Source organism: Bactrocera tryoni, chromosome 5 (assembly GCF_016617805.1).
Source record: "Bactrocera tryoni isolate S06 chromosome 5, CSIRO_BtryS06_freeze2, whole genome shotgun sequence".
In the NCBI taxonomy this organism is placed as follows: domain Eukaryota; kingdom Metazoa; phylum Arthropoda; class Insecta; order Diptera; family Tephritidae; genus Bactrocera; species Bactrocera tryoni.
The window spans coordinates 67,565,216-67,591,613 of record NC_052503.1 but is presented as its reverse complement, the minus strand read 5'-3'; the positions used below and the strand labels follow the sequence as shown (position 1 = coordinate 67,591,613).

General features: G+C 33.7%; 3 protein-coding genes across 5 annotated transcripts in view; 1 reads left to right on the top strand and 2 right to left on the bottom strand.

Annotated features, from left to right (window-relative positions):
- The window catches only part of LOC120778763 (dual specificity protein kinase splA-like), a 126,890-nt gene that overhangs the window by 75,268 nt on the left and 25,224 nt on the right, over positions 1 to 26,398 (top strand). Inside the window, exons 1-2 of one of the 3 annotated variants that reach the window (XM_040110741.1) lie at positions 5,714 to 5,863; positions 6,475 to 7,886. The exons of 1 other annotated variant lie outside the window; for it this stretch is intronic. In XM_040110741.1, the coding sequence (XP_039966675.1) occupies positions 5,809 to 5,863; positions 6,475 to 7,784 (1,365 nt within the window). In that variant the 5' untranslated portion in view covers positions 5,714 to 5,808 and the 3' untranslated portion in view covers positions 7,785 to 7,886. Of the gene's footprint in view, positions 1 to 5,713; positions 5,864 to 6,474; positions 7,887 to 26,398 lie in introns of those variants that run through there. One more of the 3 variants, XM_040110743.1, reaches the window with a different exon arrangement.
- On the bottom strand, positions 3,186 to 5,437 carry LOC120778762. The gene is made up of 2 exons (XM_040110740.1): positions 4,555 to 5,437; positions 3,186 to 4,485 (listed from the first exon to the last, which is right to left on the bottom strand). Exons 1-2 carry the CDS (start codon positions 5,374 to 5,376, stop codon positions 3,748 to 3,750), a joined length of 1,560 nt encoding a protein of 519 aa, XP_039966674.1. The 5' UTR covers positions 5,377 to 5,437; the 3' UTR covers positions 3,186 to 3,747.
- On the bottom strand, positions 9,268 to 13,885 carry LOC120778767. Its single transcript, XM_040110747.1, has 2 exons — positions 13,058 to 13,885; positions 9,268 to 9,375 (listed from the first exon to the last, which is right to left on the bottom strand). Exons 1-2 carry the CDS (start codon positions 13,820 to 13,822, stop codon positions 9,358 to 9,360), a joined length of 783 nt encoding a protein of 260 aa, XP_039966681.1. The 5' UTR covers positions 13,823 to 13,885; the 3' UTR covers positions 9,268 to 9,357.

The window sequence follows — 26,398 nt, the reverse complement described above, 5'->3', positions numbered from 1 at the left end:
ACTCTAATATGGGCCTCACCAGAGATGTAAAAAGAATTTTTGTGGTAAGCGGATCTCTAAATTCTTTAGACGACTATTTAACAAAACTAAGAGCGCCTTTAGGTTTAACAACAGTGGAAAATGCGTGAATATTAAAATTGCATTTGGGGTCCATAGTTACTCCCAGATCAACAAAACTGCATACTTGCTCCAACCTAAAGTTTTGTATTGCGCATGAAGTAGGGTCTACAGCTCTGTTTGCAACTTACATCTTTCGCTGTTTGAAGTATATGTTTTAAAAAGTTTTACATCGTCAGCATATAATAAAACTTCCGAAAACTTAACAACAGATGATATGTCGTTAATAAATAACAAGAACAGAATTGTACCAAGATGGCTACTTTGAGGAACACCTGAAGGAACATTGATTATGTCTGAAAAAGTATCGTTAAATATGACTTGTTGAATTCTATTACAAAGATAAGAGCAACCCATTTCAGAAATATTGGTTGAAAACGAAGAAGATCAAGTTTATTTAAATGAATTGAATGGTTTACTTTATCAAAAGCTTTACTATAATATCAGTATTCTTATTTTCCCTAAAGCCCGTTGATACATGTGATACAAATTCAAGCAAATTACTTATTGTAGATTTTCCTTTACGAAAACCGTGCTGAGAACAAGAAATTAGTGGAGAGATCCGAAAGGTTATGTGGTCTGTTATAACTGCTTCAAAAAGTTTAGGTATTGCAGACAACTTTGCAATTTTCCTATAGTTTTCAATAGATGACCTAAATCCACTCTTATGTAAAGGAATTATAAATGACTTTTTCCACATGAATGGAAATAAGCCTTGCATAAGAGATGAATTAAATAGTTTTGTTGGGGGTTGATATAAGTATATATTTGGCACATTTCTTATGAAAGCATGAGGGACCATAATTATATGTTTGTTCTAACATATTTAACTGATATAAGGCGTCTGCTTCGGAAATGGTAGGTGAATTAATGACAGAAATAGGGCATAACTTGTGCTGATGCGAAACATTTTTTTGAGATTTTGGAGAGTAATTGGACCTAAAGAATTCAGCGAATGGTGGGATTGTTACTAGACATACTACACTTATATTTCATAGTGGACGGAAAATTAGAAATCCTGCGTTTGGAGTTGACAAAATCATAGAACAATTTTGGATTACGTATAATATTATTTATTACTTTATTTATATAATTATCATAACATATTTTGTTAAGTTCAGAAAATTGTCGACGCAATTTAGAATATTTTGAATAATCAGCAACTAAATCAGTTTTTTTTTAAAAAGTTTAAAAGCACGAGATTTTCTATTTTATAATTTACCTAACTCTTTTCTAGATTTACTAAGTAAGAACTTACCAAACTCGTTTGAAATTAAATTAATTTGGTCAAGACCCAACTCCGACATTTCGTCTAAGAACTCGTTAGAACATAAGCGAGAACTAATAGAAATGGTATAATCATCAATCGATTTCCATGATACACACGGTAAATTGAAGTCTCCCAAAACAATCATGGAATCAGTATTATTAGCCATTGATAAAACATTATTTATTAATTAGGCATGCTGCATATATACAGATATGTCCGAGTGAGGCGGTATGTAAGATAAAGTTAAGTAGATATGGCCACTATTAGTGCAAATACGAGTGCACTTAAATTCTATGAAGTCAGCATGCGAAACATCGGCTTCTTCAGATGGAATTGAAGAATGAACAGCAAACAAGGCACCACCTCTCTTTCTGTCCAGCCGGTCATATCTAGAGATTTCGAATTCGCTGTTGAATATTTCATTATCAAAAATGTGATGTTTTAGCCAAGTTTCTGTGAAAGCAATGACTTTAAAGTTACAATGAATGCTATTTAAATACAAATCAGGAAGTTTTGTTTTAAGACCTCTAACATTATGATAATAAATAATCAGCGAATTATTGTTAATTAGTTTTTTGTAATCACGGGATTTCTTGGCAATTTAGTGATAACTACGGGGGGCTTATCACGTTTGTGCTCGAATTCGCGCACAAAGACCCCAGTTGACCAGAATGAGTTATCAAGTATCAATTGAAAATTGTCAGCGGATACGTCGATCTTAAATGACGAAATATCCCTGTTGTATTTGAAATTAAATTTACGAATGTCGGTAACTACCGATTTTAATTTCGACGAGATGCAACTTTTTATATCGTCGACTGTGGTATCCACAGCAAGTCTCGAGATAAAAATTGCATTCTTCCGCGTTATTACAACTTCGGAGGCGGATATTGAGAAGTTTTCCGCTTACTGTGTTCAGTAAGATTTTTCTCTGTATTCTGAGCAGACCGAACCTTCTCTTCTTGACGACAAAGGGATGAAAGATAAATGAGGTCAATAGTGTGTGGGGGCATTCCTTTTAAAGAAGATACAGTGGTATCTTCATCAGACGGGCGTTTACGTTTAGATGAAGGTTTTGGATTCTCTTCCTGCGCTTTTAGGCATTGAAATGATTGAAACAGAGTTTCATTATGCCTAAATTTTTCAGTAAGGGTTTCAAGTTCACGACCAATCTCCTTGAAATCATTGCGCGCCTGCTTAAAAATTTAAACAATTCAATTTCTGTTGGTCTGCATTTTAAGCCCTTACTGTCAAGAATAGAATTCAATATCCTACCTGTCAGTCCAGCACATTTTTAATACATATATAATATAAATTAACACTAACAACTGCACTATTTAAAATGTTGCACAAACACAAATTGAAAAAGACTCGGCGGAATAAATTAAAATTAACCAATACACAATTAAAATAAATATCAATTGCTTTAATAGAACAATATTTTAACGGATCACTTAACTCAGATAATTTCATCACAATACTAAATATAAATTAAACAAATTTCTAAGAGCACGAAAGCACAGCTGTACACGAGAAAAGTTGCCAGTATTGAACCCAGGCATGAGATAGTTAAATCTGTTCTCTCGTCTGGCACAATAGACCCTAGGTCGCAATGCATTGCCTCATAACACTATCTATCGTCCTGCTTGTCGGAGGTGCTGTATCACGTTCACTTACCATTTAAATAGTCGAAACGGCGACTATACATAATGGTAATCCACAAAACATCTAGAGAACTTGCATGGATGTTTAATAAGTCGGAAAGAAATAAGTCATTGAAATCATTATTATTATTCTCATTATTATTCTTTATTGTCAGTGGAAAAAATGTCCAATACATATTTATATATAAAGTGTTCCGAACCATTTTGGAATGGGTCTGATAATCGCAAAAAGTAGTAACGCAAAAAACAGCTGTGAAATGAATACATATATTAAAAAGAAATTACACAGTGCCTATATGCGTTATTACATTAGAATTAGATTGTTTTGTTAGCTCTTTTGAAGAAAAATAAAAATATAAATATTTAGGGCACAAAGTACATATTACAACAAATAATTTTTGCGTATCAAATAAATTAACAAGACAATTTGCAATAATCATGTGTGCAAGTTTGAAAATACGAAATTCAATCGAAATGCAAACTTTACAAACTATCTTTCTATGCAGAACGGTTGACAAAAATCGTTAAGATATTTTATAAAAATTGCAAACTGGAAATTCTTTCAAGTTCTTGTTTTTAGCCTCTGATAACATTATTCATAATTCAAAATTTGAATGTTGTTCCTGATAAGTTTTAATATTCAATGTAAAAATAGCAAAAAATTACACTTATGGAGAAAGATATTCGATATATTTATCAAAATGTGGCAACATCTTCAATAATTTTTTCAGCAATCTCCTGTGATTTAAAAATAAATACGTTGAAATACAATGATCGTTTATTCTCGTTTCTGTATTTTGCATCGTGTGACACGCAAGATCTCTCAAAGTAAAGGCCCGTATCATAACCCTTCCCTCCTCCGCCCATTGTTATCTGATCTTGATGTATGTCAGTATTGGCAATAGATTGTGTTTCTCTCTTTCTAAGTTTTCTACAGCTCCATTTACCAGGACGACTAGGATACATAGACACACCTAGTTCGTATCGGAATTTCGAGAGATCTTGCCCATTTTCAATGAGTTCTTCTCTGTTGAACAACAAATCATAGAAAGTATTGTTATCATCAATATATTTGAATTCGCAGACCCCATCTTCAGATACTTTCCGAAATAAAAAATGCATTTCATGGTTTGCACGGAAATCGAATAACTCGCAAATGTATGCATAACCGGGTTGATGATTGTTCCATGTGACGGTCAAAGTAACAGCAGTATTATTTGTTGCTATGACGACGTTAGTCCAGGATACAGCTCGATTATTTGTTGATCGGACATCTTTTAACGGTAGAAGCATCTTGTCTTTTGACGACCGAGATGATATTTTGAGCGTTAACTGATCACCCTGAAATTCATCAGTTCGCGATCCGGTAAAAGCTACTTTATCTTTTTCGGTCACGTCAACATAGTATAATCTTGGGATTTCCGATTTTTCAGTCTTATAAGCGTAGGATTTTATAGACAATGATTCCTCATGGGCGTACGGTGCAACCAATTGAGTACTCACCACGTTACGGCTTGTTACTTGATGGAGTTGCGCGCGTTTGTCTCTAGCTAACCAATTTTGTGCTAAATCGTCGATAGCATTTGGAAACAATGCCTTGTCGGGTAAATTCAGTTTACTTTTTAAATTAGGACAAGCATTTGGTTTCATTATCCAATATCGCAAACTACTCAATGACATAAGCATGTTCACTTTCACTCGATGATTGGACAAAAGCCATGTGATATCTAATTCGCTTGTATTGTCGATGAATTTATTGTATGCTTGGATTCTACCGTTTTTCACAATACTTTGATATGGCACCTCTATTTCGTCTGTACTCTGGATCACTTGTCCTTTGTCATTTAGAAAAACAATATCGGCACATTTTTCGTCGCTGTAATATTGTGGCAACGAAGCGAGCAACTTATCGCGCAAAGTCTTGACCTTTGCTTTATTTTCCAAGAGAAATATTTTGCATTGATCATTTACAATGCAAACTTCTATGTAAGACTTTGCACTTTGACTGATAATTCTATTACATTCTTTATCATTCACTAACATCCTTTGTTCTTGTCTTCGCTCAATGGCACGGTTGCTGTCCATAAAAATGTCGTCTTCTGACAGTTGCAGACTTTCACGTGCAGCTGCGTACGTGACTATTTCGGAGTAAAAAGTCCTCCTTACGTTTACACCATTCCTTACGAAACAAATTACGACAGACGCACAAGAATAATTGACAACAAATGTCAATAACATGGAAGATAGTAACGCAAAGTTGATTGTCATTGTAACCGATTCAAGTGTAACTTGATTGATAGAATTTTTAATCGAAACTGACAACATGATCACCGCGTCTCCAATTTATAACCAGAAAGCGATACTCTCCATGCTACACACGGACAACCAAGATGTGAGTTTCAGCTGATAATTTTTCCAAGTTATGTATTTGTAATATATTTTCTTCTTATAAAGTATTCTTGCTAAGTGTTTTCTCTGTTCTTGTAAGACTTTGATTCTTTTTAAATTAAATTTTTTATTCAGAAATCTATTTTCATATGAACTGATTGTACACTCGCACAGATCGTGGCTGATTACGAATATCGCGTTGTTGTTTTTCGAAATCATTTGCAAGCTTTTGCACAAATCATCTGAATAGAATCACACAAATCGGAATAGTTTAAATTACCAAACGTTTGCTTAAGGGAGCTCAGTATCGTTTCGTCAAACGACTTGACTTGTATTCGAGAGTTAGTGCAGGCAAAACGTGATTAAAAAATGTCGTTCATAAAGTTATCCGTTGTGTTCATGGTTTTTTTGTTTTCTTTTGGTGGTAAGTGTTCATATTTATCTTATTGATACTGATTACTGTTTTCGCAGATGGTTATTATATCAAAGTAAAATTGAGTTTTGAAATACAAAGCAGACCACAAATTCGAAATTAATTGATTATTAAATTTTAAACCTTTGTGCTGCAAAACCTCTCAAGTGTGCTTTATTCAAACTTGAAAAAAATCAAATGGGTGAAAAATATGGCTGACGTCAATGCTGCACAAAATTTAAAAAAAATTTAATAATTTATTTGGAAAAAACACAATTATTTTTGACCAGTGAAAACAAGTGAGTTATTTCTAACAAACAGAAAAGTAACCTTGAGAACAAAAAATTCTTGGAAAAATGTCTGAAGGTTTACTTTGATTTGCAAGAAGTGTTTTTCCACAAGATAATCTATGTCAAATAAGGATTCTGACTTTTCAAATGATAATATTATCACCGTCGATATAAATTTGTTAACTTTTTTGTTATTGAAACAATTGAAACGAATTTTCGATTGTTTCTCTTTAATGCGGAAATGTCAAAAAAGACCACGTTCCGTTATTGATATACACATAGGTTGAATCAAAATATACACATAGATATATTCACAAATCTTTTTCGTTACAGATACAGCGACTGTTCCAACTCCACCAACTTTTCCAATTCCTGGGCATTGTTCGGTCATTACGCCGCAAATAATCAAACTCTCGATTTTCGATTTGGAAGATGTCCAAATAAAATCGGCTCTATATTTGAACGTCACTGAATTCGAAAATCAAACTGTCGGTCAATTTCTCGATTACTTGGAAAATGTACAGCATATCTCCTTGAGTTCACATACTGCATCCGTAAGATCTTTGAATCCACCTAAAGATGTCTCGCCTTTTACCACTATACCTCTAACGACACCATTGTGTCAAGCAATCGATGTATTGTATGATGTATCGAACGCTGATCGACTATACACATTATTTGTAGGAGTGGAACGGACTCCACGACAAGCATTAGTGAGAAGATTTTCGAGAGGTCTTGTTATCGACAATCGCACGGGTCTCTTCAAGATGGGCAACTTGTCGCCAGTCATCTTCGACAAGACCTATCAGCCAGTTGAAGATCCTCCAACGCCAAGCGTCGTAATCGAAAAGCACATTATCGAAACGGTTCATACCAAAGAATCGACAGCATCCATTCAAAATGGATTTTCCGCTGAAATATCAGCATATATCATATCAGTGAAGGCGGAATATTCAAAAGAAAAAAGTTCCACGTCGAAGAATTCAAAGAAAACACGCAATGCAGTCGTCTCACTATTAAACAAGAAAACAGGATTGTATGTGGACGAAAGAAAAATAGATGTGGACCCGTCATTCGTCGAGGAGCTTTATTCCATCGTTGACGACAAAAACTTATCATCGTACGATCGTACGAAACTTGTCGTCAAGTTATTGAACCGTTACGGATGGTACGTAACGAATCAATTTACTCTTGGAGGACGACTGGACGTCGTCAAATCATTGCATGAATCAAGTGCCTCGAATGAGGCAAAAGAACTGGCCGCTTTAGAAACAAAGTTGGGTGCGGCATATGGTGCATTTGGTGCAAGTGTGGGCGCTTCTTATAAAAAAGGTTCGAGATCTGTTGACACGACATCGTATTTTTCATCTGATGAACGTATCACGTCAACGGTAGATGGAGCCACAGACATAGCGTCTTTCATGAAAAATGTGGAAATCAAAGAAAATTGGCGGATCATCGCATTGGATAATACTGTACCGACCTGCACATTCTTATTAAGAAATCACAGTAATTTGTTTGCTGAAATTCGACGATTGATCATAAGCAACGTTCATCATCAATCCATCAAGAACCTGCAACCCCATATAAATATGTTGCAATTGGTGAATGATATATGGGACAATTATGTTAAGCCTTTCTGAGCGAATCGGATTGGGAAAAAATTCAATTAAGCGCAATCCAACTTGTCTTAAAATATTTCATATCTTTATTTTCAATAAAAGAATGCTCAGTTTATAACTTTGTTTGCTTCTTTGTCTTTTGCTTTTTTTCATAACCAGCAATTCGATTGATCTTCTTTGAAAAACATTTATTATATACACAGAGGGAGGTGCTATCAAGAGAAACCTAATCTACCTGCATGACCGAATGAGCAATGAGAGGTGAAAAGAATGAATTAAAAAATTGTTCTTACGCAATGAGTAATCATATATCATCCTCGCTATATGCTTTACTTATTAGATGACAAAGTCTTCATAGAATATACGATCAAATTTTTAAAGGCGTTGTCGACGGCATGTTTGTCTCATTCATGCGATCGGCTGGACATGATGTTTGAAGAAAAAGCAGAAAAAGTATAATAAAGAAAAAAGTAGACGTAACTCATAAACAACTTGGTCTTTGCACTAACATACAATTATGATCAACTATCAAAGCGACTCGAAGCCTTTGCGCTGACAGATAATGAACAAAATTTAACATTTTTATTTCTGTTGTCCATAATGATTGGCACTGTACTTAGACGTAGGTGTTAATATTTTGATTGTACTTTACATCTATTTTGTTCATGCAACTTCATGGCATCTCGCCCCTCAACACAACATTCATCACACAACTTACAGCATCACACCACTCAACAAACACAACCATACCACATCATACATCTAACCAATCACACTACACACCATAATCGATTTCACCACCCAACCTATCAAAAAGTATTGGTTAGATCGGGGTGGACCCCAATTTGACTTACGCCCATATAGTATACACACGTCTCGCCAACTCGTCAACCGTTGATCCGCCAATTTTAGTTTGAAGTTCTGGTCCAAATTTGGAATCCCCTGCCAGTCGCGTGTGTAGCATCTTGAAGTTGTAAAAATATTGAAGTCAGCGTAAGTATACCCCCCACATACCCAGTGAAACTAAATGCAAAAAACACATTTATTGTGCAAAGATTGTATTTTTACATTTTATTTATTCATGTTTCATTAAGTGTGTAAAGTTTGAATGTAAAAGTTTATTTATTGGAAAAAATTTATGAATCTATTTTTATACTCATTTATATTGTTAGTAATATTTATATAAATCTTAATTTTTGTATATGTTTATTCTGGTTAAGAGCTATTTATTTAAATTATATTAAATCTTGAAAAGGGTTCCAACTAAGAACCGAAAGGTCGACGACTTTTGAATGAAAATTAACTTTTGACTGGGATATCGCGATTTGTACGTCATTATCTACAACCCAGTGCATGACAACAATATTGAACAAAAGTTATCCGTCGCTCTGAATTTTCATCAGCCCTTTTTTTAATCTTTTATTCCCTCCGCAATATTAATAAGTATTATCAAGTATAAAGCAGTTGATATGATAGCTTACAGTGATTTCTATCAGGTCTTTTTAATCGCTTGTCGCTATATCGCACAGAGAGGAATGGCGCAGGTCAATTCTTCCGCTTATATTCTCGATATATACGAAATATTGAGGAGTGATTATTTGCTGTAGTGAGTCTTGAAAAATATAAATATATGCAAATTGTTGGAGTAAATAGAATTTTCTTTCAGGAAAAGTAAGCAAAAGTGAGATAAAAAGGATATTGAAAGAAACGAGAGAATCGATATGCTGCACAGGGTTGGCGGTCTGTGATAACATACAGAATATATGAAACGCCATTTCTGCAATTTGATGTAGGAAACAATTCATGCGATTTAAGAAGAATCATCTTTACCAGTAGACAAGGTACTTTTTGAAGACACATCAGAGATGAAATTAAGTGGATACGTAGTACACGTTAGAAGGCAAATATCTCTTAAATGCATACACACCTTTCATCGGTTTAAATCATTTAGTATGGAGAGAATTGTTTTCTTCGAAAAGCAAAATATAGCATTTTTCATATAAAAAGTCAATGCATTTTACCTTTTGAGTCAGACTTGCCACTAAATCACAAACAGAAATCTGCATAATTTGCACGCGAACAATAAAGTAGAAGGAAAATAATTGACCTGATGTATTTAACCTAATGTATTTTTGCTGTGAAGGCGAAAAATGCACTTTAAAAAAAACAAGCAGTCGTATGCAATTTCAATAGTTTATTCACGCATTTTTTTTAGGAGCAAATCAAAATTTTCTTTAGTATTCATAAGGTTGATTTAATTGTTCATCGGCATATTGTATTCAGCAAATGTAATAATCGAAAATTTGGCCCTTCGGGAAATGTGATAATCAGAAGTTTGGTCTTTCGGAATTTGTGATAATTGGAAATTTGAACTTTCGGTAAATGTGATAATCGGAAATTTAGTCTTCCGGAATATGCGTTGGCGGAAAAACGGATTCGACAAAACGAGCATAGTTATACCGTCTACGGACATCGCTTTAACCATTTGTGTCATGCAATTTTCCGCTAGAATGCTCATCGCTACCGCAGCAATATGTTTCTATGATTTCTCGTGGTCAGTTTGGCGTAAGTTCCCGTAACGCTGACATACTTTTTTATGTAATGAATTAAAAAATGATGGTACTAGTACACTTGGAAAATGATATTTTGCTTGAATGATTTTATTTAAGTTATGTGAACATATTATTCTCTGAAATATGGAAAAATTATGTGCTTGGATCACTTTTGCATGGAAAACAAGCAAAGAAGCACTTTCCACCTTGAGAAAGTTGCAAAGAAAATAAGTAATAGTTCTATTAAGAGATCTTTTCCAAAATCAAAGAACACCGTCCTTTGAAATATCTGAGGGAAGGATGTAAAGCCATTTCAACAAACCTTTTAACTTTATGCTATGTAGAAAGCAATTTCTGTATGTTCCAGAGTATGCTCATACATTGATGATTTTAAATTTTCGTTTATGCGGCTATATCTGCGAGGAAACTCCATTATCCACTCTTTGTTTATAAGATTTAATGATGCAACGATGCTCTCGCAAAAGGCCATCAAAGATACCAATACCATAGCAATCAGACTTTGAGGACTTATAGATGGACTAAGATGCAAGTTTTATAAATCGTGTGCGATATCACACCACTTGTTGAATTCTTAATTGATTCAAGATCATAAGATCTCGTAAAACCAAACTCCATTTATTTTAGCGAGAGAAAAAAATGACTGCCTTGATAAAAACCTATTAAAAGCTGAAGACTATGCATATGGTACATAGTTCTATAAAATTAGTATATTTTTCATCTGAAAATTAAATATAAAGTAACCAAGAAAGTCTATAACACGTAGAAGGAAACGGCAAAGATCCCATAAGATGAGCTAATTTGGCAATATCTGCAGATCCGTCAATCTGTATACCTACGAGTATTATATACGCAAAATAATATCTAAGGTTTTGAGATATAACGCTGAAATTTCGCATTTTAGTCTTTAAAATATTATTCTGAAATATCCATCCTTTGATCCCCAAGAAACATGGATAATAATATCTGAAGAAAATTTCTAGATCGGACCACTATAGCATATAGCTGTCATACAAGTTGAGCTTCAAGTTCTTGTGTGCCACATTCTCTATTTGTGAAAAGTGTTTTACTGCAGTACAACCAGGCTACTCAGGCTTTAAAAAACTCTATGAATAATTCTCAAAATTTATCGGGAAGTATTTCAGTCATTAAAAATGTTTATCGTTATTCAGGAAAATTTAATCAAACGAATGTTTTCGGAAAATGAGGCGAAGAACTGAGCTCACGTTTTGGTCAATCAAAGCAGATTTGTATTTCAGTAAGCGTTGGGTGGTCTATAGCAATATATTTAGGACTTTAGCTAAAGTTCAAAACAAAATACCGGCGAAAGTTTCACCTAAAAAGTATATAGCTTGAATATTATAAAAGTTCACTCGAAAAATGCTCAAATCATATCATCTTTTTTTAATACTATTAAAACAAAAGATATGCTTAAAACATATAAAATCCACCTGCATTTTTTCTCAGTGTACCTCACACACAGCCACAAATCTGTATGTACAAGAGCCCTCATTCAACCTGGTGATTTGTGGACCATTTGAATTGCGGATATATAGTATATCGCTTTGTGATCAATAGAAGTGACTTACACTCGAGGCGTTGTCTCGCCGAACTCAAATCATATTACAAATTGTTGAGTGAAGCGGTTAGTTGGTGGTCATGGCGGTGGTGGTGGTGTTAGATTACACAAGTGAAACCATGAATGTGACCGCGTACAAGAGCACTTCGCGCACACTAATTGCTTTCACTACCCGCTGAGCTAACGGGATATTTTTGAATATTTCTGGCATGCGAGCTTGTCCCCTTTTTTTATGGCACGCACTAAAAATCTATAGTATTCACGGATTTTGTTCGCAATTTGTTACTTTTTTATGTAAGCTAACGTTTTAATATTGCTTTTGGGCGCGATTTTGCTTATATTTTTTGGTATAGTTCTCTTTTTTCTGTCAAAACCTGGCACAAATCTCGTTGATTTAACCCGCCGCATTCAGTTCGATTGTATTTGTGAGCTGCGGAAATCACGCGCCACTAAAGCCAACGTATGGAGCCGCAGCAGTATTGAATAAATTGTAACACAAAAAGTGCATAAAACTTAAAAAAATGGCAAAGAATGGACCATTTGATTCGATTTGTTTTATACACGCCTCTGAAAGTAGAAAGTGCATGAAAACTATCAAAATGTGCGCGTCTAAAGCCAGCAACAACAAAAGCTAAACTAGCGTCGTTTTTCAGCTTTTAAACAGTTGAAGGTGGTTTTTTTATTGCCATTCATTTGCTGTGTTCGCCCATGAGGGCGAACATATACTATACATACATATATTACTTTAGCAAAGGCGATTAAGGTTGGTGAGATAATGGCTTTTACAAGCTTTGAGAATAATTTAGTGTAATTAAGAACTTCTATAAAATGTTTAAGATATGTATAAAAACCGATCTATTCGTCTGTGGTACAAAATCAACCGTATATCACTGTATCAGTCATTTTGAGCAAAGAGAATTGTCGGACTGATTTAATTTAGCTTTGCCGTTAAACGAGAATACGCAAATTGATTCAAATAACTTTCTATTTTACCAATTTGATTGGCAGAAAGTTCACTGTAATTGTGAAAAGCCTTATATATTATAGTCTAATCTTGTGATTTCCGATTTTTCAGCCTTATGAGCATAAGATTCTATAGACAATGATTCCTCATGTGAGTACGGTGCAACCAATTGAATACTCACCACGTTTCGGCTTGTTACTTGATGGAGTTGCGCGCGTTTGTCTCTAGCTAACCAATTTTGTGCTAAATCGTCGATAGCATTTGGAAACAATGCCTTGCCGGGTAAATTCAGTTTACTTGTTAAATTAGGACAAGCATTTGGTTTCATTATCCAATATCGCAAACTACTCAATGGCAAGAGCATGTTCACTTGCACTCGATGATTGTACAGAAGCCATGTGATATCTAATTTGGTCGTATTGTCGATGAATTTATTGTATGCTTCGATTCTACCGTTTTTCACAATACTTCGATATGGCACCTCTATTTCGTCTTCACTCTGGATCACTTGCCCTTTGTTATTTAGAAAAACAATGTCGGCGCATTTTTCGTCGCTGTAATATTTTAGCAACGAAGCGAGCAACTTATCGCGCAAGGTCTTGACCTTTGCGTTATTTTCCAAGTGAAATGTTTTGCATTGATCACTTACAATGCAAACTTCTATGGAAGACTTTGCACTTTGACTGATAATTCCATTACACTCTTTATCATTCACTAACATCCTTTGTTCTTGTCTGCGCTCAATGGCACGGTTGCTGTCTATAAAAATGTCGTCTTCTGTCAGTTCCAGACTTACACGTGCAACTGCATACGTAACAATTTCGGAGTCAGAAGTCCTGTTTACGTTTACACCGTTTCTTACGAAACAAATTACGACAAACGCACAAGAATAATTGACAACAAATATCAATAACATGGAAGATAGCAACGCAAAGTTGATTGTCATTGTAACCGATTCAAGTGTAACTTGACTGATAGAATTTTAAATCGAAACTGACAACATGATCACAGTGTCTCAAATTTATAACCAGAAAGCGATACTCTCCATACTATACACGGACAAACAAGATGTGAGTTTCAGCTGATAATTTTTCCAAGTTATGAATTTTGTAATATTTATACCCTGAACAGGGTATATTAAGTTTGTCACGAAATTTGTAACACCTAGAAAGAAGCGTCGCAGACCCTTTAAAGTATATATATAAATGATCAGTATGTTGAGCTGAGTCGATTTGGCCATGTCCGTCTATCTGTCCGTCTGTATAAAGTATACGAACTAATACCTCAGTTTTTATACTCTCGCAACAATATCGTTTTGAAATTTTGCAAACGTCATTTTCTCTTCAAGAAGTTGCTCATTTGTCGTAACTGCCGATATCGGACTACTATAACATATAGCTGCCATACAAATTGAACGATCGGAATCAAGTTCTTGTATGAAAAACTTTCACATTTGACAATGTATCTTCACGAAATTTGGTATAGATTATTTTCTCAGGCAACAATGTATTCTCCGAAAAAATTGTTCGAATGGGTTAACTATAGCAAATAGCTGCCATACAAACTAAATGATCGGAATCAAATGCTTGCATGGGAAACTTCCTCATTTTCAGTGGTATTTTCGCGAAATCTGGTGTGAGTTATTATTCATAGAAATAATGTAATTTCGGAAAAAATTGTTCAGATCGGCTAACTATAGCATATAGTTCCCCTACAAACCGAATTATCGAAATCAAGTTCTTGTATGGAAAACTTTCGCATTTGACGTGGTATCTTCACGAAATTTGACATGGAATACTGCTTAAGGTTAGATAAGATGAGCAAAATCGGCACACTGCCACGCCCACAAAATGGCGAAAACCGAAAACCTATAAAGTGTCATAACTAAGCCATAAATAAAGATATTAAAGTTATTAACCGACTAACAAAAAACGTCAGAAACACTAAATTTTACGGAAGAAATGGCAGAAGGAAGCTGCACCCAGGCTTTTTTTTAATTGAAAATGGGGTTGGCGTCGCCCACTTATGGACCAAAAACCATATCTCGGGAACTACTATACCGATTTCAATGAAATTCGGTATGTAATATTTTCTTAACACCCTGATGACATGTACGAAATATGGGTGAAATCTGTTCACAATATATGTATACATTAGGAACCAATGATGATAGCGGAATAAAACCTTACACAAATACGGTATTTGAAAAATATGTAAGTGACGTATAATGAAATCTCGATTATCACTTTATCATGCGACAGTATAAAATGTTCGGTGACACCCGAACTTAGCCCTTCCTTACTTGTTATATGAACTGATTGTACACTCGCACAGATCGTGGCTGATTACGAATATCGCGTTGTTGTTTTTCGAAATCATGTGCAAGCTTTTGCACAAATCATCTGAATAGAATCACACAAATCGGAATAGTTTAAATAACCAAACGTTTGCTTAAGGGAGCTCAGTATCGTTTCGTCAAGCGATTTGACTTGTATTCGAGAGTTTGTGCAGGCAAAACTTGATTAAAAAATGTCGTTCATAAAGTTGTCCTTTGTATTCATGGTTTTTTTGTTTTCTTTTGGTGGTAAGTGTTCATATTTATGTTACTGATATTGATTACTGTTTTCGCAGATGGTTATTATATCAAAGTAAAATTGAGTTTCGAAATACAAAGAAGACCACGAATTCGGAATTAATTGAATATTAAATTTTAAACCTTTGTGCCACAAAACCTGTCAATTTTGCTTTTACGCAAACTTGAAAAAAAAATCAAATGGGAGAAAAATGAAACTACTCAATGACATGAGTATGTCTGACGTCAATGCTGCATAAAATTTTGTTTGACAGTTTATTTGGAAGGAAACATATCGTTTTGACTAGTGAAGACAAGTGTGTTATTTCTTAACAAACAGAAAAGTAACCTTGAGAACAAAAAATTCTTGGAAAAATGTCTGAAGGTTTACTTTGATTTGCAAGAAGTGTTCTTCCACAGTTAATCTATGTCAAATAAGGATTCTAATTTTTCAAATGAGAATATTATCACCGTCGATATAAATTTGTTAACTTTTTTGTTATTCAAACAATTGAAACGAATTTTCGATTCACGAAAATGGAAAAACGAAATCAAGATCAACGCGTCGCGATAAAAGATTGTGCGCCAGATTGTGCGAAACAGCTTCGGTAACGTACGCTAAAATTGTTTGAGTGTATGGTGATAGTGCTCTTAGTCGTGCCCAGGTGTTTCGATGGCACAAAGAGTTTAAGGAGAGGCGTGAAAGCGTGGAAGACGAGGCGCGGAGTGGGAGACCAGTCGAGGTGCGGACTGACGCGAATGCGTTGCCGTGAAATCGTCCACAAAGAATTCGTTCCAGCGGGGAAAACTGTGAATCAAGTCTACTATTGCCAAGTACTCAAAAGATTGCGAAAACGAGAAAACAGGGTGCGCCCAGACATCGCTCGTAACTGGTTGCTTCATCACGACAACGCGCCGTACCACACCGCCCTCAGCATGTCCCAGTATTTAGCCTCTAAAGGGATTGCCGTGTTGTAACAGCCGCCTTATTCGCTCGATATGTCACCCTGTGACTTTTTTTGTTTCCTAAAACAAAATCGGTGGTCAAAGGAACCCATTTTGAGTCGATTACGGGCATCCAGGCGGCCGTGACGAGGGTACTCGCGGACACCCCAATCGAAGCGTTCCAGAAATGTTACGAAGCATGGAAAACGCGCTGGAATCGCTGTATAGCTGCCCAAGGGGACTACTTTGAAGGGGATGGCAGAGTTGCAGAATAATTTTCAAATATACGATTTTTATGGAATCCGTCTCATTACTTAATTGTCATACCTCGTATTTGACATGGATTATTTTAAATTGTTCAGATTGGACCACTATACAAAGCATATATTGTACAAACTGATCAAAATCAAGTTCTGGTATGCTAACCTATTTATTTGTGAAGGGAATCATTGCTTCGGTGCACCCGAATTTTACGTTTTGTTTTGTTTTTTATTTGTTTTATCTTTTTCATGAAAAACTTGCTTTGTTTCAATTTTTTTGCGCAAGCCTTTCCGCAGCAAAGCAAAGTGATTCGGTACCTATGCAAATTTCCAAAGCAAATATGTGCGACTAAAAATTCCAATTTGCAAGCAAATATGCAACTGCCGATTAACATTTGATTGTGTGTTTACTTATAGGCACATACATATATGCTGTGTACATAAGCATAAATCTGCACTCGCGTTGTTATCTAGTCAGTTACAATAGCGTTTGTTTACACACTTTCACGCGCGCACCACCAATAACGGTTTGAGTGTTTTCCGCTTTGTGCTGTTTCATTTAACAAATGCACACATTCAAACTGCAATTTTTTCGACTCGCTTGCATACAATGCATTACGTCTGGATTGTATCGAGAAAACACGTAAAATAAGCCAGTGGGCCTGAGGGTATGCAATGAAATTTAAATTGAATAAATTTTAGTGTGATAGCGTTTATTTGATTTTCTAGCTGTTATTTGTTTGTTGAAGCGATTAATAATTTTATTAAATAAATATAATTTGATAATACATCTACATAAATATATATTTTATTTATTGTGGCCAATAATTTCATTAGTAATTTTTTAATGCCATTACATGATTAGCATTTTTTATTGCACTTACACGCGTATATCACTTGCTATTGAAGGTTTCCGTTGATTTATGAACCGAAAAGTCAGTGTCGAAAGAAGTCAAGCGAGCGTTTAGTTGCTTTGCTTTTGCCACTGCGCTGAAAATTTATGCAACCTTGGCTTTCATGCCGGAGCAATTTGCTTTTCAAATGAATTTCATATGTGTGGTTTTTCGCACACGAGTATACATATATACTTATTGTATGAATAAATTTGCAATGCTAAAGCACGTGACGTCGCCCGAAAGTGTTTGATGTGCGCCGACAGCTTAAAGCTTTCATATTTATATTAAAATAAACAATGAGCTTTTTGAAAAATATACAAATCACAAACTTATCGAGGATTTCAGAAGATGCTGCAACTTTCTGTTAAACTAAAAATTTGTAAATCACTTGTTTTCTGTGTACGTATGTATGTATTCGGTGACACATCACTTTAATTAAAGTAATTAATAGTCGTTAAGCAAATAATTTTTTGTTAAAAAAAATATATAAATAAAATATATAATAAAATAATTTAAATATATTTTGAAGTAATATACTAAATGTGAGCTAAAAAAAAATATTATATAATTACATATTTTTCAAAACGCTCTGAAATGGCTAAATACTTTAACTTGCTTTTGAGTAGCCTCCAATTGGATCATTGAAAATTGGTAGTTGTACCTTATAGAAAACATTTCGAATTAACTAGAATTATATATATGATTACACCCATTTATTTAAGTTAACCTCATCTCTCCGTCAATGTCACTATAAATCTCTCTACAACAACATATCTCTATCTCTTTCACTCATTCTGCTCCATGTGTATATATCCACAAATGTATTCCTCTATCCATATTTCTATACTTCTGCATAAAAAACTCTTATATCTATCTCTACAATAATCTCCATCTCTATCATATATAATTCTCAATCTCCATTTTTATGCTTTGCTTTATCCCTATCCCTCTCTATTTCGTTTTCTTTTTGTCTGACACTAGTTTTTTCTCTGCTTCAATCTCTTCTATTTTTATTTGTACCTGTGTCTATCTCTATCTTTATTTGGGTATAAACATATACTTAGTATGTCTCATTTCTATCTCTGTTTTTACCTTTGTCTACCTCTCGGTCACTTTAAAGATCTCTAGTCAAATTTTAGCTCCCATTATTTCTTTGTCATTATTTTTATACCCGAACAGGGTATTTTAAGTATGCCTGGATGCTCGTAACATCTAAAAGAAATCGTCAGAGACCTTTAAAAACATATATGAAAATGATCTGCGTGACGAGCTGAGTCCAGGGCCGGTCCGAGACAATTTACAGCTGTAGGCAAGTGCCGAATTCTCCTCTCTAAGCATGTCTTGACTTAACAATGTATGGAAAATTCTATGGAAAACCTATTTTTTTTTAATTTTGTCTCTATTGTTTAATGTTATCTCCGTCAAACTGTTCAAATCGGATCACTATAGCATGCAGCTGACATACAATACTTATAAGAAATATTTGTAGTTGTGAAAGCTATTGTAGCTTCGATGCAAGCGAAGTTAAAGTTTTTTTCTTCTAATCCGAAAGCCTTGAAAACTGATACCTAAATTATTACACATATTAAAATGATTTAAGCTTTATATTTTTGGTAAGCCGCCCTTCATAGTACTCAATTACATCCAGTGAAATAATTTATGTATTTATGTTCCATATTACCAACGAAAGTTATCATACATTCTAAACAATCTAACATTCCAGGGCTAAAAAATTGTTTAGTTCAACTATTTTGGTTGAAGAAGCAATAAGAAATCATCTATTTTTAAAGAAAGTTCTGAAAATAAAATTTATTAGAAGTAAATTGTAGAAATAGAAGGATTTTTACCTAAAATTTTGTTCGGAACCCATGCAAAAACTGTCCTCCGAACTGTAGCTTATATTGATGGTGACACTTCTAATGAAGCTTGACTGCCAACATACTATGTATTTTGAATCTTTTGACAATTTACTTAGATATGAAATAGAATTGTGAATAGTATATTTTCGCTTAATTTAACTAAAGATATTTTAGTGGAAATCTTCAACTAGCATTAGAACACAGGGTTAGACCAACCGAAATTATTTTCAAACACCTAAGTTGCTCATAATATTATCTCCATTTTACTCCACTGGCATTACAAGAACTATTTTTTATGAAGACTAGCTAAAAGTCTGTGTACTTAGATAAATGATAACCAAAATTTTTACAATAATTGGGAATATAGTTGCGAATAATCAAGTACAATCTCTGCAAAGAAAAAATAAAATTGATAACTTAACTTTACGATACCAACACAACACAAGGGGCTGTGGCTAATAGGCTCACGAAGGCATGAAGTAATGAAATGGAAAGTTTTGTGTAAACAATTGCTTTGTAACCGCCATGTCGCTGGTTTTTTAATTGTACTTTTTGTTGTTGTTTTTATTAGCCTTTTTTACTTCCTCGCGGGGTTAAAAGTGAAAATACGAAGCACAAGTTCCAACTACGCGCCTAAGCGAATTATTCAACGTCCTGTGGCGTGCCATATCCGAGACAGTCAACTTTTGTTGCAAGAATAAGCTGAAGTTACCACACGAGTTTGCTGTTGAAAATCCTTTGAGTTTAGCAACTCCGTCGAAACATTTTCCTTATATGCTTTGAGTACTTTTACTTTGTTTCACTCCGTAGGCAAAGGAGTTATGCTAATCAGGCCTGTTGCGTATACATAAGTGTATATGAATATGTGTGTATGTGTGTGGATTACGAAAAAGCGGTAAAAGCAAATTACGCCAAACACAAAACGAGGAAAACTCCCTCAAAACAAGAAAAAGCACAAAAGCATACTTGTTGTTGTAAAGTAAACGACAACAAAAAAAATGCCGAGTATAACAAAAACTAAATGTAACTAAGCACAATAAAAAATGTGGAAAATGAGCACAGTGCACTTCCAAAGAAATTTCTCCAGCAGAAAGTAAAGAAAAGCAAAGTAAGTAAAATTCCGCTAAAAACAACAACAACAACATCGCAGTGATACAAAAGCAATCAAACACATTACCGGCAAATTTAAATGCAAATAAACGCCAACATTACTGCAATGTAAAACAATTTTCCAAAGCCAGTGGCGTATAATAAAAGTCGCTACCGAATACCATGCATGTGGCCAGAGGTGGCCATACATGGCGTATGAGTAACTTGACTGCAAACCAGATTTATGCATAGCCTGTGTGCAGAATAACGCGACTTGTATTGCGTATGTGTGTGACTGCGTGTGTTTACGTATGTTTATATGTATGCGAATGTGTGCTTGCGTGACAGCCCAGTGCTCGCATTGTGGCAGGCTAATAAATACTCATAAGTCACTTAAAGCACTTGAAGGAAAAAGATCTTAGCGACAAACAGGCAAAAAGTCAGACGACAACGCTAAAAACTGGAAAGTTGAAAAGTATTACAAACAAATGTTGGCAGTTAAAGCAGTTGAATAGGCGATAGCAAAACTGGAATTCAAATGCTGTAAACTGCACGGGGAATGGAAAAACCATAAAAGAGTTCACAGGAAAAATATATCTTAGACATTTAGACTCAAACAATTTTGAACTGAAAACTGTCTTTTTCTCCATTTAAAAAGTCTAAAGCTTCAGGTCAAAAAGCTTTTCTATTTTTCAAAAGCTCTCCATCAATTTGGAGACAGAAATTAATTTTTTTTCTAAAAATGTTAAGAAATATTCGATTTTTCTGCAAAAATCCAAATCAGCTTCTTCAGATAATTTGTTTTAAAAGCCCTCGTATGGTATTTCAAGAAAATATCTCCAAGCTCTTAACCTATTTTGTTTGGTTCCACATTATATATTGACTATAGATATTGATGTTTCATACTGCGAGAAAGCGGAAAATTTATTTTCCAGAACAATTTTATTTCATTGAAGTTTTTTAAGTCAGTGCTCTCAAAGCTTTCAATCTATTTAGAACCAAATCATAAATATGTTTTTTCCACCTAATGTAAACAATTTTGCCGCGTTTGCGGATACGCATTTGGAAGAGCAAAAATAAAAGCTTTCGGAAGAGCTTTTTCAAATCAAAGCTTTTGAAAAATATTTAACCTAGTCCTGAAAAATCTCTATTCTAATGAGCTTTTACAGGTCACAGCTCTGAAAAGTGCCCAATCAATTTGAAACCAACGACACTGGAAGAGCTTTTCCAAACCAAAGTTTTTAAAAGCTTTTGAAATTTATTTAAACTATTCCTGAAACATTTTTATTCCAATGAGCTGTTACAGATTAGAGCTCTGAAAAGTTCCCAACCATTTTGAAACCAATAATACTAGTTTTTTCTTGAAATATTAAATAACTTATGGAGCTTTCAAAGGTACAGAAAAATCTATTTAAAAACCCAGTGAAGTAAAAAATGTCTATATGATATTTAAAATAATTTTCAGGAGCTTTTTAAGGCTCACACATCTGCAAAAGCTCTTTCAAACTCTCCTGAAAATTATTATCAATATTATTTTTAGCTTTTTAGGAACTTTTGAAAGCTCTCTAAGTTATTCAAATAATTTTTCCATAAGACTAATGCTGGGGGAATATTATATTTAGTTGTTTAAATAATGAAAAAATAAATAAAATTGCCTTAAAAGATGTTGTTCCCAGTGACATAATTTTATAAATTTTTTCTCTGAATGTTAAATAAATTTTTTGGAAGTTAAGTCCCACTTAGGGCCATATTTATAGTTTTCGCTTTTTTTCTGAATCTCCGCGGCCTCAAGAAATATTTCTCGAAACCGCCTTTTTATACTTAGTCATACGTAACTACCTCCCTCTCCTTATCACCTCTATAAAAATTATGCTTCCTACAAACACAACAAAATATAAGAAAGTATGGCAACTTTTCCTCTTGCACGTGCTTCTTCACAACATCGAAAGAGGCCATCTGACCACTGCACGAACTCTGGTATCAGGAGTATAGAGAGCTTAAGCATACTATGTCTACATTACTTTGGAAAATCCCAGCCAACGGTAAATATGAAAATATATACATACATACACATATGTATGTATATGTATCGACTTGTCTGCAAAATACTTTCACTTAGCCTGACGTAAACTTCGCAACAGCAAAGTGATATAACTATAACTGTGTGCCCTCCATAGGCATGTTTGTATGTTTTGTGGCAGCCATTCATATTGCTGTTCTGCTATGATACTGTATGCGACTCCTTTCAGTTTTTCATGCCACTACTTGCGGCAAGTTTGTAAGTCAACGATTTCTATTATACAGTTAGAAGGTGTTTAAGTATAAGTATGTATGTAAAATTATATGTAGTTTCTTAATCGTTTGAGCAAATAGTTTCAAATGAAAATGAAATGTGTACACTGTAAAATTTTTTATATTTTTAATCAAGTTATTAGAATAAAAAAAAATTAAATCTAAATTTTCCTTTTTTGCCATGATATATTAAAAAACAAAACATTTAAAAAAAAGCTTAGCGTGGACAGTTTTAAAAACGCACCTGAAAGGTTAAATAGAAAGCTCTCATAATCATAAAATTTATTGATAGTTCACAGTAATTCTTATTAAAAATACAATTTGCTTTTTTCAGATATTTAAAATATTGAGGCTTTTTTAGACGAAAAACTCCAAAAAGCGTTTGCAGATCCGAGCTTTCTACAGCTCTTGGAATGAATACAAAATATTTTCTTGAAACAATTAACTTTCTAAAGAGCTTTTCATAGTTTATAAGATAATTTCTTCATCAAAAGCATATTCAAGTGTTATTCTGATCAGAAAGCTTTTAAAAGGTATTTATCAGAAAAAAGCTTTCTATAGTTTAAACTAATTATTAATAAAAAATATTATTTTATTATTCTCACAAATTTTAAACATCGATGATAATTTAGTCAAAAAGCTTTTTGAAAGAACGTTTGCAGATTGGAGCTTTCAACAGCTATTAGAATTATTTTTAAAAAATTTATTGCAACAAAAAGCTTTTACCGGTTTTAAAAATATTTTTCCTATTTAAGTACATCAATTTTTCTTTCGTTAAAAAAAGCTTTTGTAAAAAAGGTTTTCAGTTCACAGCTTTTATAAGCTCTGAACAAATTTTAGTGAAACAAATAGTTTCAGTTTTTTTTCAAACTAGTAAATATTGATATTTTTTAGGCGAAGAAAATGTTTAAGCAGTTTTTCCAGATGAGAGTTTTCGAAAGCTCAGAAAATTATATAGAATATTTTCTTCATATTTCGTTATTTTATAAAAATTCATAACACACCTTTTAAAAGCTCTTGCAAATCATTTTAAGATTATTTTGCTGCTTTTATTGAATGAATTTCTTTCAATGCACTTTAAGTGAAAAATTTAAATAATAATAAAAAATCTACTAGTAGGTATAATATACACAACGTGTGCAGAGAAGCATACAAATTGTGTGGGTAGTCAAAGGAAAAGTGAGTCGGAAACAAACAAAAAACATCGTGCATTACCATATAAGCTATGGTCTGGACAATATGCCACAGCAACCACAGACGTCGGAAAACGTGTTGTCGTAAGCGCTTACGACGTTATATGTACACATAAAAATATTATTTGCAAAACAAATTACACTTTGCTTTGCAGCAAGGCATATTTTTCATATAACAACTTGCTAACAGGCATATTCTTTCAAAAAATGGCATTTCTTTCATGTCCTTACAGTATGGTAGAGCGAATTTCGTAAACTAAAAGCTAACGGTATGAGCACATTACATATAAATTTATGGCTTCAAAATCGTAGAAGTATTTTCAGTGTATTAATTTGTATTTGTATGCCTCTGCGGTGTATACGAAGGCAAAGTATATAATGTACCCCACATTTATATATAGAAATGTGTATTTGTTGTTGCACGTAATACGACTACAATAACACTGCAATAAAGGCAGAAATAACAATTATCGTTACAATGCAGTTGAAAGCAATAACGAATAGCGATAATGGAATAATAGATGAAAGGAAACTATGCAAAAATGTATTCACTGGCGATTAGGAAAACCAAACAATACGATTGTGAGGCAGGGTAGTGAAGAGTAAGATGGCAACGTTGGTTGGCTGATGCGTTTGGTTGATAAAGCTATTGACTTTATAATTCGTAAGATATATGTACTCAAAATATGAAAAAGATATATAATGGATTCAAGTATTAATTTCCATATGTGGGCAAATATTATGGATTAAGCGAAATTTATTTGAATAAAATAAGGTGTAACAAGTCGTAGTGTTAAAAAAAAATAATGCTCTGAATGCCACAAAATTTTTGCAGAAAAAGAATTTTTTGATAATATAAATTTATTTTATTCAAATATAACATTTTTTTTATAATAATTATCGCATTTCACATTAACTCTGAGTTTTAAAAATATGTCGAACTCAGCGCCATCTGGCATTTCGATTGATAAACTAAATTGCAATAAATTACCTAAGGAATAAAAAAATTGAAAACAAATTTGTTTCATATAATCGATATAAAAAACGATTTTTTTGGAATTAAAAATAAATACAACTAAATATATTGTTTTAAAATTGATATATATATTTTAGGAATACACTGTAAAATTTAAAAGAAATCATTATTATTTGAGTTACACGCGATTTCCGTCAGCTCTAAAAAGACCCACCAATGTCTTCAGTGATTCCGGTCTTCACAATGGATAAGATTAACAAAATAAAATTCCTGCTAAAGATGTTGTACGATCAATGTCCCAAAAATGGAAAAAACATTTAAACAGACTGGTGGATCATGTATTAAAAAGTATCCGGAAAAAGTATACCATAAATAAAACGCGAAATATTTATTTATTCCCTACAACCCGAAGCGGAAATTTAAGTTTGGAAAACTACAAGGAATCACACGGAGCCGAATGGCGTGGTGATTCCATGAATTGTTCTTCCACATTTCCGGTGGTTTTCTCACGCAAACGCCTCAGTGCGGTCGAACAGATCTCAATATTGACCGTCTGTCCTTCTAAAACAAATTCATGATGCACCAAACCACGAATATTCGAAAAAAATGTCAAACTCATAAACTCATGTCTCATCGGCAGTCATAACGCTCTCCATAAATGTATGATCCTAATTCGCACAACCAAGCATGCTGTGCATGAGACATGTTTGCGGTACTCTTTTTAAAAAAAATTTTATTTTATCGGAACGAATCGAGCATGAACTCGTTTGATACACAAAATATCTAAAAAATCATTCGAACGGACTCGCGAGAAATTTTTCTTCACATCAATAATATTTCTCGGCTTTAATCTTTGCAAGTTGCAAGAGTATAAAATATTCGGTTCAACCCAAACTTAGTCCTTCCTTAATTGTTAGTTATAAACTTGGGATTACCATTATTCCATGCGCTGTTTAGGATCAAAATTTTCATTTAAAATTTGTTTGTAATTTTTGAATCCTCTAACTGCGACTTAAAATTTCAAAACTATTCTTGGTATGAATTTATTAAAACATTGAGCTCCTTGAATAAAGTCATCATATTTAATATTTTCACTTCCGTAATAGTTAATCCAAAATTTTTTGCTTTAAAAATAAAACGTTAGAAAAATTAAAAAAAAAAAAAATAGCAGCTTATTCACTGTTGTTTTATGGCCTCTAAAATAGGCTTTAGGGACATGGCGTTAAAATAAACAAAAACAATTAAGTAAAATTAAACTAAAAATTCATAAAAGATTCCTTCAAATCGTAATCGAGTGCTTCAAGGACACTATTTCCTTACTGTTAGCCAGGATACACTCATTTAGTCAATATTTTCCAACTGCTTTGATTAAAAATAAATAAATAAATAAATAAAATAACAGTGCAATCCACACAAAGAACAGTCGTGCCTCTTTTTTGT